This window comes from Crocodylus siamensis, chromosome 1 (genome assembly GCF_052110815.1).
Source record: "Crocodylus siamensis isolate JL-2025a chromosome 1, ASM5211081v1, whole genome shotgun sequence".
NCBI lineage: Eukaryota > Metazoa > Chordata > Crocodylia > Crocodylidae > Crocodylus > Crocodylus siamensis.
Window position 1 is genome coordinate 281,680,261 of NC_143395.1, and position 12,453 is coordinate 281,692,713.

Genomic DNA, 12,453 nt, shown 5'->3' on the forward strand with positions numbered 1-12,453 from the left:
TGTGCACAGCTCCCTGCTCCATCACTGCTGGGTCCAGACCAAGCCAGGGAGGAGCTCCATGGTCCACATGCACCCTGAGGGGATGGAGTGAGTTGGACGCTAGTGGTTCTCAACCTTTTTCGTACTGGGACCCATTAACATAACCATCAGCTTGCTGTGAACCACTCAGTTTCTGACCCACAGAGTCTCTCTCTCTCCCTCCTTCCCCTCCAGCTGCTGCATCCAGCCCCACCCCCTCCCTCAGTCAATGCTTTATGCTGCCTGGCTGTCCTCACCACACCCCGACACTGTGTGCTGGCTCCATGCAGCCTTGCAGTGCTTCCCTTAGACTGCCCTGCAACTCTTTAAAATCTCCTTGAGACCCACTTTTGGGTCACGAACCCACAAGATGAGATACACTGCTTTCAGCTACATGGAATATGCCACATTTTTTCACATACACAGCTTGCTTTTAAAGGCACAATGATAAAAAAAATAGATCTTTTTCTGTAGTGAGTAAGTAGCAGCAGCTAGAGAGCCAAACCTACCCAGCGTTCTGCTCCCTGTGGATCACTGCAGATTTTACTTGCAGTTTCACCTGGAGTGGCAGAAACTGATTTTACTCTATTTCGTGCATACAATGAACAGTCCAATTTCCAGGAGCTGCTTTTTGGGGAAAAGGGGAGTTTGTGTTATGTGATGAAATTCAGTAGTTTTGCTAAAGAACATTTAACAAAGCATTCCAAGACTGTACTTCAGGCAAAATGGAACTACTTACCAACAATTCTTCTTGTTGCTGATGGTCGACTGAACAGATATACAGCTGCAGCGATTTTAATTTCAACACACTTGAGGGCACAGGGATTCGGAAAACTTCATTAAAAATTAACGGAGACTGGAATTCCAAAACTCTGGAGCAGTATGTAGTTGGTGTGCCTGACTCCAGTGGTGGCAAGTAAACTCTAACATGACTAGGAACAGCAGGTGAAACAAAGAAACTCAGGGTCACAGTTTTTATTTTGGAGGTTTTTTTTAATGTTGCTAAAACTCAAACTCTACAATAACAATAAATAGGGGTGCACTGATCAAGTTTCTTTGGACTGATACTGGCCAATATCTACCCAATTTGCAGCCCAGCAGCTTGGATAGCAGCGTCTGGCTGGTAAGGGGGAAGGAAGGGACATGGGAGGGAAGAGGGCAGATAGAGGCCCCTGCAGTGAAGGAGCAGTGCTGGGGCAGAGACAGACACTGCCCAGTCGGGTCAATGCATGGGACAGAGCCGTGAGTAGTTCACTGTGGGGCAGACCCCTCTACTGTGTGCACCCCTGGGGGAGGCATGGAGGGTGTGAGCCTCCCAGACCTGTGATTAGGGCAATGCCAGGCTGCTACTGCCCACTCGGGGCTAGGGGCTGTGCTGGGCTTGTCTTGGCGCAAGGGGCTAGGCCAGGGCTGTACTTGTGCTGGGCGGCGACAGCACTGGGTGGGGAGCACCCCATAGCCCTGTTACTCTGTGACCATACACGCATTTGTGTAGCTTTAGGACACAAATTATTTAGGACATAAATTATATTTAACTGGACCTCCAGTGGGTAGAAAACAATTCCAATGATCAGAAAAAACACTCTCACTCAGTAGGGTTTATGCTAGTTTAACAACTGCATTGGGAAAAAAATATTTTACAACAAAGTGATGAATTTTCATAAATTTTTCATACCGACACAGCTAATTTCTCTGTCGAAATCAATTTCACAATCTGGGTTTTATTTCAAACAGGATTTGCGGTCACAAAACCCAGAGAAATAAACCATTTTTCTGGGTATTAACCAAAGTTATTGTGACGATACGTTTAAAAAGTTGTGAAAACTACAAGACTTTTATCTTGTAGATCTTAAGCTAAAGAGAAGGTATATTTTAGGGGTAACAAATACAATAAATATCTTATCATACTGTAAGACTGGGTATTTGGGAGAAGGGAGGGGTACAGGAGGGTAACAGAAAAGTAGTTATAAATTTTTTCTTATTTCTGATGATGAAGATGCTGGAACTAGACATGGATTATTAGAGCTCCCAACAGCATGTCCTTGCATAAGTAGAATGTTGCCATGATAAATAAAGAGGTTTCCATAACAGTTACTTCTTCACATTTAGAAACATTATTACAACAACAAGACAGACCTAACAGCAATGAAAATGTTTTGCATACCTTCCAAAACGCTGTCTCATTTTACATTAAAAGCACCTGGCTATATTAATTACATATTTAGGAACGGGGCAAAAAAAATAAGCAATAATCATGCCTGTGGTGTAATATGAGCTTACATTTTGCAGCCTTCTTTCACAACAAGACCAGTAAAATTCTTCAGCTGTAACACATGGACTAGAAGACACTCACTTTCACTATCATGCCTGGAAAATAAATTGCTCAATTAAGTTACCCACACTTCATTATTTAGCTGGACAAATTTACTGCATTTACTCAAATCCAAGACAAGGTTTTTTCCACCATCCAAAATGCCTCGGGCTGGAGCCTTGTCTTGGCTCCAGCCCAGGGCACACAGTAGGTGTGGCCCCATACCTGATCCCAAGCTACCCTGGGGGCTGGTATTACCATGTGCTCCATGACCCAAATCAAAGCAGCGTTGGAACTAGAGCCACAATTGAGGGTAAATGGTGGCAGGGGAGGAGGAAGCAGCAGACAAGCCAAGCAGGGGAGCAAGTGGGTGGAGGGCAGATGCCAGTTTGTGCAGCACCGTGGGGGTGGGAACCAGGAACCAAAGAAGGTAGCAAGGGCAGCAAAGGGGTCAGGCTGCTTGACTTTTCCCACTTCCTGTCTCCCATGTTGCCTGCTCCCCTGCTGCTACTTGCCTCCCTGGTGTTACTTTCCCCACTGCAGTGGTGCTAGGGATAAATTTCAGACAACCTCCAATACTTAGATTCTATACATACAAAACTGTAACAAATTTAAATTTTCTATGTACCGAATTCAGTTTCTTTGGGGGTGGGGGTGCTGTTCTAAAATTTAAAGTAATCTTGGAATCAGGTAAATATAGTAGATGGAAGGATAGAAAGAAGGAAAGAGGAAAGAAAGGGAAAGCAAGGAAAAAAGTACTCTGTGTGCAGTCCAACAGATCTTTTCTGTACATACAGTTAAATTAAGTTTGCATCCTAAATGATTACAGCTATCAAAGTAATAGGAAGTACATTATAAAACTGCATCAGCTAGACTGATGTTGCTGACATATGTAACAATTGAAACGTTTCCAAGTTAAATGCATTTAGATCTGCTTCAAAAGGAACTGTTCCAGCCACATACACTCATTCCTATGCCATTCTGATGGAAACATTTCAATGCTGTAGTCACCTTTAGCAGTGGCAATGATTCAAATATAACAAAACCACTACAACTTTTGCCCCTGGATCAAATAATGTTAAACAGTTTTGGATCATTAGAATAATAGAACATTAGGGTCGGAAGGGACCTCAGAAGGTCATCTAGTCCAACCTCCTGCTCAAAGTGAGACCATCCCCAACTAGATCGACCCAGCCAAGGCTTTGTCTAGCCGGGCCTTAAAAACCTCCAACAATGGAAATTCAAACGGGCCCGTGCAAAGCAACAAGTATTCATTTCGGATTCAGCTGATTTGAGGGACAGTGATTCAATTCAGTGATTTGAATCACTGTTCCGACTTGATTCAGCCAATTCAGATTTGGAGGCTCGGCCACCGAATTGGCTACCAAAGCTTCAGACAGCCTTAACAGATAGGGGTACATTCCCAGATGGTGAGGGAGGGAAGGAATGAGGTTGGGACTAGGGAAGGGGTGAGGTGGGGGGGTTGCTGTTCCCGGGGCTGCACCAGGGATGCGTTACCTTGAATCTGCGTACCGGATGTCAGCAGGCTGCCGCTGCAGGCTGGGGCCAGTGGCGGCACCAAGCCAATTCTTCCTGGCATTCGGGGTGAGTGCATTAAGTGCCAGGAACAGTCTCGTGCTGCGACCACAGCCCCAGCCTGCAGCAGCAGTCTGCTGTCATCCCATGTCCAGATCCGGGGGCACTGGGCTCTTTCTGGTGCTCGGCACACCTCCCCCTGCCCTAGTCCCAGCCTCGCTCCTTCCCTCACCACCCTGGGAACCTATCCCTATTTGTTATATTATAAAGTGGGTTTGCTTTATGTGAGGGAAACCTGTATAGCCTATGGCCGAATCTCCAAATCAGCCCCGTATCACTCCAAATCAATTCAGAAGCTTCCAATTCGATTTGGACCTCTTAATGAATCTCCCAATTTTATTTGGATTCGGAGATCTGGCTGCATCTGCTCCAAATCGAATCAGCTTTGCACAGAACTTACTCTCTAGGTAACCTGGCTCCAGTGATTTACTACCCTCCTAGTCAGGAAGTTGTTCATAATATCTAACCTAAACTTTCCCTACTGCAACTTGAGACCATTGCTCCTTGTTCTGTCGTCTGCCACCACTAAGAACACTCTAGTTCCATCCTCTTTGGAACCAGCCTTCAGGTAGCTATTAAATCCCCTCTCAGTCTGTTCTTCTCCGGACTAAATAAGCCTACTTCCCTCAGCCTCTCCTCTTAATTCATCTGTCCTACCCCCCACTAACCACTTCCATTGCCCTCAGCAACAGAGACTCTCTCCAATTTGTCTAAATTCTTTGGGGGGGAGGGGCAAAGCTGGACACAGTAATTTCAGATGTGGACTGGACACAGTACTCTCAGCTTGTTCACAGTAACAGTTAGAACATAACAGCTTCCCTTTTTGAAAAGACTCCAATATATACTAACAGCTTTATCTTAGCTGGTCTAATAAATATCATCTCTTAACGAAGAGTTTTAGAGTTTTGCATTTCTTTTTGTCTCAGACCAACATGGCTACCAATACATCCTTGCAATATTATCTATGAAATTCAAGCAATAAATGCAGATGAACTTGAATTAACAGGCGCACTTTAAGCTATTTTCATAAAAGAAGGGGAATAAGTTGTACTGACATAAGGCACATTTGTTATGCTATAACTTTGTCCACAGTAGCCAAATAATAATTATTTTGAAACTGAAATATTGATAGTTTAACTGGTACAAGACCCGAGTGTAGGGCTGACTTCAGAAAACATATTCCTTACTTTACATGGGGCATCATCTACAGTTTACTTGGGTCTACACTCTTGAATAGAATTCATAACCGTACAAGGCATTAATTTCTTTTGCATCATCATGAATTTGAAAGCTGAACAAAAATGTTGACACATAGTAAGTGAGATTCTGTGTTGTGCTCATCAGGATGCAGAAGAGAACTTGCAAACCATGGGGAAACACTTTCTGAAGACTGGAGGGAGGCTGCAGCAAAACTTTGGTCAGCTTTATGTGCCTGTTTAAAGTTATGACAGGCTCTCTGAGCTACTCACAAACAAACAGCACTTGCCTAGAACCTCTAAAGCATTGTATGCTGTGACCTACCCCTGGCACACCCAACCCACCAGCTGGACCTGTACAGTAAAAGGGAAACATGAGGGGGAAAGCCTAATGTCTACCTTTTACTGTGATCGCACAGGTGATGGCCTCAAACACAGATGCCCTCTCATCTCTTTATTCAAAGAAGCAGTGCAAACAATCAAAAGTACACTGGAAACACAGCAGGAAAAATAACTGTCAAAAGGAAAATTAATAGGAAGAGAGAAAGAGGCAGCATATACACCCTGCATGGGATAGTCCACGTCATCTAGCAAAGGGCCTGGCTTAACTGCATAACCTTCTACTGCGGTTCTTCAACAAGATGTACTGAAAGTTAAGAGTCAGGGATGAGAATCCTGGTAGGCAGGATCTAATGAGAATTACATGCTGTCATTACTTACAGAAATCCAACATGTATTTGTGGCTCTTCACTACTGGTAGCATCACCATAAACAGGTTCTTCAACATCCTCATTCCTAAAGAAAGAAATAAAATAAAAGACGACAGCTGTAAATCACACACTGATTTATAGCAGGACTTTATTTTATGATTAAAACTTATACAGAATCTGCATAATGCAAAACATAATTTGTTTTGTGACTTGCACTATTTAACAAGTCCTATCAAAAAGTCTGACTTGCTAGTTTAAAAAAAATTACTATCAATTTAATTTTTTTCTTCTCAGCTGATGAAATGCTTATGACTAAAATAATAACGTTAAAGGCTAACAGCTTTATTTAAATTTTGTAAACTACTCACAAAGTAAAACAGGAACACATACTTGATATGAAATTATATCTAATAAAGGAACAAGTGTAACTTTCTTAAAGTACTTAAAACTGAAATTTCTGTATCCAAAATATTTATTCTTGGTATACCCTGTTTCAAATGAAAGAAAATATTCCTTATTTTAAGTACTGGCAGTTGAAAGAGAAAGGAATCTCATTAGGGATGCCTAAGGAAACCACATCATCTATGGAGGAGTGGATAAAAACTGAAACGGGACCTCCAATGTCTGTCAGGCAGAGCATGGTCTCTCTTGGTTGGGAAAAGATACAGCTAGAAGCAGTTTGGGTAGCCAAGGTGAATAAGAGGCCATAATAGGGTCCCATTAATCATCTATCCTCTCTACTCTCAAAGTATCTATAAGTGTTCTGAGCTCTGGATATCTTCTGACACTGATGAGGAGGCTAACAAGAGTGAACATGCTATATCCTCTGGCTGTTCTGATGGCCTCAGTGCCAAAGAGAGGATTCTCAGGGAACTCTGTAGAAAAAACACCGGGGGCCCATTTCTGTCAGTGAAATGGAGATAGAGAAAACAGTACAGAATTAGACTCTGTAATATATGCCTGTAAACCACCAATCCAGGCCATTATGGGTTTGAGGAACAGGCGTGGTTTGTTTTCTTAATAAAAAAATTAACAGGGTTGCCAACAGGAAAACTATATTTAGAGAAAAGTTAAAGATGCTACAGATTTACTGTGGTCTTTAAAGTGACAGCAAGAAGCTTCAACTGAAACCAAACAAAGGCTGAACACTGAAAACACAGTAGGCATATTCTACCTTTTATGTTCTTATTGCACAACACAAAAATGTCAAGGTACGTGCAAATTGCACCAGCAATACTATCCAAAAATCCAAGTTTGAATATGCAAAACTCACTTGCACTCAAAGTGGAGCATGCAATGGACAATCACTTGATGGAAAAATATTAGATTTTGCTTTGCTCTACAGCTATCAATAGTTTTCATGCTCAACATGAAGCAAAATACTGAAAATCGGAATCCAGCTATTGAAAAGGTTATTAGTTCATTTAATCCACGTTCCTGGATTACGTTACATTGGTAATTGATAACTGATTAAGAAAGGGCCTCCTACTGCCCCTTCTCCATAGTACAGTGGATATCAATTTTAGATATTTTCCCTGATATTTCCCCAAAAGACTTTAAAATTATTCTTCCTCAGTTTCCATTATTAATAGAATGTTCCCCTCAGAACTCTCTTAGCCTACTTTTTCCAGCTGCTCTTTTACAAAATGTTCAAATACTGTGAAGCTTACTCAAATAATTAAGGGAAACTAAAATACATTTTAGTTTTAAACTGTTTCCACGTTAAAGTCAATTATTTATTCTCTTAATTGTTGCTGTAAACCTTTAAGTACCTAAACTGTAAAGTATATTTTCAGAATATCATTTTTATATTGATTCACCTGAAGTGAAATAGGTGAGTATACACACCTAAATCACAAACATGTCATAAAAAGCCAAGGAAGCCAAACTAATAATTCAGGAGAGAAAGGAGGAACAATTTTCATGGATGTCCATAAAGATACAAAAAACAAACTGGAAGCAACAAATACTTGTGAAAATGACAGTGGAATTGCATGTAGAAACAATTCCTTTCTAAAAGTTTTTAATTTAACCTAATATTTTTACATTTCTAAATGTTAGCAATTACCATTTATCCATTATCAACAGGATCTGATCCATTTCAGAAATTGATATTTTTGCAGATTGGTAGAAAAAAGTATATTTCCAGTTTATTATGCATTTATACACCTGACCTTTTGCTTAAAGCTTCAAACACGCCACTGTCACTAGCCAGTGAATAATCGGATAGACATGCTGAAACTCGCCTGGCTCTCCTCTCCGACCTTCTAGCACTGTCTTCACGCAGAGTTACAGCTATAACAGAAAAAAGCAAAGAAAGGTCAAATTAAGGAAATCTCTCATAAAATACTATATACAGAGTGAATTCAAATCTCTCAAACTACATTTAGAACAGTTCATGAAAATACAGGTGCACATTTTTAGAATACCACCTCACCTTTGAAAAACACATACAGTAGATTTGAGTTCTTTTGTTGGAGAATTTCAAAAGGAAGTATGCGCCTAATTTCTTCATGAAAAGAATGAATAAGCTGATTTTCTATTTGTAGCAGTCCTTATTTTTTCTAGAGAACTATCATTGGGCAAACCTTAAATTACTTTAACCCCAGCCTATACACGCATAGCCACTTTAGTAGCTTTATTTTTAGTATTTATCAACTAACCATCCCTTAATGAACAAGTAATAAATAGGAAACCTCCATAAAGCGTAAGTCTTTTAAACTGGCTAAAAAAAAAAAAACAATTTAAGAAGTAATCTGACACTGACGGTGTTTTTGTGGGGCTTTTTCATTCTTAAATATTAATTCTAAAAGTATAAATATTGTTTGTATCATACCAGAATAGCCTCTTATTTTTTTTAAACAATCTGAGGTGCACTGTCATGATCATTGTGAAATTTTTGACTTTTAAAACAAATGTTGGAAACTAGTGAATTGAAATTACTCAAATGTAAGATGAACCCCCAACCCACCATCAGCATGGGGAAAAAAGCCCCTGAACTTATATTTGCATACAAAGAAGAGGGGAGCAGGCAGCTGTTCTAGTTCTGACTGGCCCTGAACCCAGGTCAAGGCCAGAGTCTGACCCAAAGCAGCCTCCTGCCTGCCCCCGCCAACCTTCCACCTATTTCTCTCCCCCTTTACTGTCAGGCGCAGCTGGGCTCCAGCTTGGACACGGTTCTCTCTTGGACATGGAGCACATGGAAACTCCTTCCCCTGCCTAGCCAATTAGGAGTGCCAACACTGCTGCATGGCAGGCAAGGGCTGAGCTTCCAGTGCTGTGCTCTAGGACAGAGCAGCCATGGCAGTGTCTGACAGCAAGAAGGGGACGAGGCAGAGACAGGGGGAAGCAGGGGTGGATGAGGCAGAGACTAGAGGGAAAGGCAGAGACTGTGTGGTGCTAGGGGATGGGAAATGTAGGTGGGGGGGAGGCAGGGCAGCTGCATGAGGAAAAAGTAAGACAGAAGGCAAGGGGGCCACCTGACCTCTCCCCCCAGCCACTGTTTTTCCTGCTGTAGCAGTGGGGGCCAGGGATTCAAGACAACCCTCCAGTACTTAGATTCTACAGCTGGAAAATTATAACATTTATTCATTTTCCATATATAGAATCTAGTTAGTGGGGAGGGGTCATCTTCTATTTGCTTAAATATGGTCAATTCTCTCTCTGGTCAATTCTCTCTCTTCCCATTGAATCATAGATAATGAAGGCTGGAATGGACCTCAGGAGGTCATCTAGTCCAACCCCTTGCTCAAAGCAGGACCAGCCCCAACTATATCATCCCAGCCACGGCTTTGTCTAGCCATGTCTTCAAAACTTCTAAGAATGGAGATTCCACAAACTCTCTTGGTTCCCTCCTAAGAACAACTTCAGGTACAAAAGTTATATTTACTATCACTATCAATCACAGACAGAAGTGATGACAATTGATGAATAATACTCCGTATAGTTTTGCACACACAAATAGATATTGCAATGGTTAAATCTCTCATGTGCATATACCAATGACAGCACTCAAATTGTACACCCAATGTTTTGCAAAGTCAAACAGCCTACATTTTGAAATATTGTCCATAGTGTCTCCAAGATAGACTTCCAACTGATTTAATTAAAACGTTTCCTTATTGCAAGAACAACTAATATAATACCCACCCCCCTCCACCTCTCAAAGGCAGATTTTAAAAGAGAAACTGGGAGAGCAAGTCAAAATGTTTCAAAGATGGAAGGTAGCAAATGACAGCACTATAAAAGAAGAAAAAAAATAGGAAGAAAATTATACCCATTCCTGTCCAAGCTGAGATGCTTTACTGTGCCTTAACCTGCAACAAGTAATCCTACGTGTGCTCCGGGATGGTGCTTTAATTAGCATGACCACAGTGCTACATTTATTTAGTGTCCCGTGCTTCCAAATGATGGCCGGGGTGCTTGAACTAAAGCTTGGTCAATGAGCTTTAGTTAGTGTCCCTGCTGCCATTCTGAAGCATGGGGACACTAAATAGACATGACGAGGAGCTGTTGGAGCATGTTAATTAACATGCTACAGCAGACTCAATTAACAGAGTCTGCTCCAATGCATGTTAATTAGCATGCATCAGAGCAGATGTCTGGCATATATACAGGCTGGCTTTGCAACTGGCTTTTACATGAAAGTTAGCATCGATTACATTCCAGACTTATGCACCACTGATTTTAAGGATGTACAGGACTTAACCCTGTGCTCTTGGATGAACTTCTTGCCTTTCTGAATGCAATGTTAACTGGACGTTGTGTTTACTTAATATCATGCCTTCACAACAACCCTCAGGTTACAGCATATGTATAGCCTACTTTTTTAAAATATCAATGGCAAACATTTTGGTTGGGATTACATTCATTATATTGTTTCCACTATATTGTTTCCACTTCCACAGGACTTGAACACAGAATTTTATTTTTAACTAGACAACCTACCTCACTGCAATTCTCAGAGATATTAAAATGTTAAAAGCAAATTAAGAAAATAAGACATTGTGAAAATAGCACAATCTGGTCTGAAACTAGCATTCCAATTATTAAGAAGAGAAAGTTATCTTTTGCCTTCACAGATGAAAAACTAGACATATTAACACTTCATCCCAACCCAATTAAATTCCTAGCTTTATCTTTCTAGTAAATTTATGTCAGTGACCAGAATGTCCTATTCAAGCCCCTTTTAAATCAGCAGCAGTGTCTTTGATTCTACAGAAAGAACTAAGCTCTTGGATCACTACTTCCCAACTTAATGGTCCAGTAGAGATCATGTAAATTTCACTGTCACCAGACGGACAACAATTTTTCAGCTCCAGCCAATTCATGGTGATGTGTAGCAGAAAAATAAGGAAATTATATTCCAAAGATGCAAAAGCTACTGAGAAAATCAGAAGTCACCTGAGAAAATCATCTGAGACAGGATATTTAATACTACTTGTTTCCTTTATGGACTGATCTATGTAAGAAAGCTGCACTAGCATAAGATCTGAATTTATATATTTAAACCAGTGCATTTCTTATTTTACCTTAAGGGGAACAGGTGCAACAAAACCAAAATAAGTGACTCATACTGAAATAAGTGTTCAAACAGACTTTTAACTATATCAATTGAAAGGTCATCTTAAGTTACACTAACACAAGTATTCCCTGTAGGCACAAACCTTTTGTCTCCTACTGTTAGATAGACAATTTGTGCAGATTCAGGAGACAAAAGTGAGGGCTATAACCATAAGCAGAACATTGCAGGCTCTTTCCTTTGGGGCTTCATGTTTCGGAAATTGTTCACACGGAAATACTAGACTCAAGAAGCCACGTGGTGATGTCATAAAAAAGTGACACGTTATAGAAATGTTGCTTTTATGTCTGCAGGCATAGAAAACACCTGATAATATCAGCATAGCACAACCCAAAGAATATGGGAGGTGGCAAATAGATCTTTGAAAAGAAAAGAAAATAAACATGAAAAGAGAAACTAACATTTCATTTAAGATATTGTGGCTTTATCAGAGTTAGTATTTCAAATTTGTTCAAGCTGTAAAATTTCATTCACAATGAAAAAAAAGTATATGCTTCTACTACAAGTAAGAAAGCAAGCCTAATTTTTCTCTCCAATGTTATAAGATTTCACTCCCTAGACAAAAAATATTGAACACAATTTTACAATAGCTACTAGTGATATGGTTTCTCCAATGTTTGCATGACCAGCATGAGCTACCTTAAATAGGCCTAATTTTCAGAAAGTTGTAAGAAGTTACTTGAAAAAATGTGTCTTAATATAGGTGCCCAAAATCTAAGAAACCACAATCATTAGCTACTTTAAAAAAAAAAATCTAGGCCACGGTTAGAGATATATATACATATGTTTTGCATAACAAAACATATTTTAATAACAACAACACAACTTCAAAAAGGAAGCTTACAGTGGAGGCACAAAGAGATCCTCACATACCACAGTGTTGTTAGGCATTAACAAGATATAATAAAGCTGAAACAAAGCTTTACCATAAAGCTTTCAAAACAGGTCTCCAAGAATTTAATAATAGCCAAGAATATGTTTAGTTGTTATAGCAAAAAAACTTAAGTGTGCCTTGATGCTTAAACATTATAGCATGATATC

General features: G+C 40.3%; 1 protein-coding gene across 2 annotated transcripts in view; it reads right to left on the reverse strand.

The window, feature by feature from the left end:
- WWC3 (WWC family member 3) overlaps positions 1-12,453 on the reverse strand; it is a 159,302-nt gene that overhangs the window by 27,323 nt on the left and 119,526 nt on the right. Inside the window, exons 12-15 of one of the 2 annotated variants that reach the window (XM_090063951.1) lie at positions 8,078-8,126; positions 5,842-5,916; positions 2,299-2,385; positions 758-950 (exon numbers count right to left, since the gene is read on the reverse strand). In XM_090063951.1, coding sequence (XP_089920077.1) covers positions 758-950; positions 2,299-2,385; positions 5,842-5,916; positions 8,078-8,126 — 404 coding nt within the window. Of the gene's footprint in view, positions 1-757; positions 951-2,298; positions 2,386-5,841; positions 5,917-8,005; positions 8,127-12,453 lie in introns of both variants that reach the window. The other variant, XM_090063946.1, reaches the window with a different exon arrangement.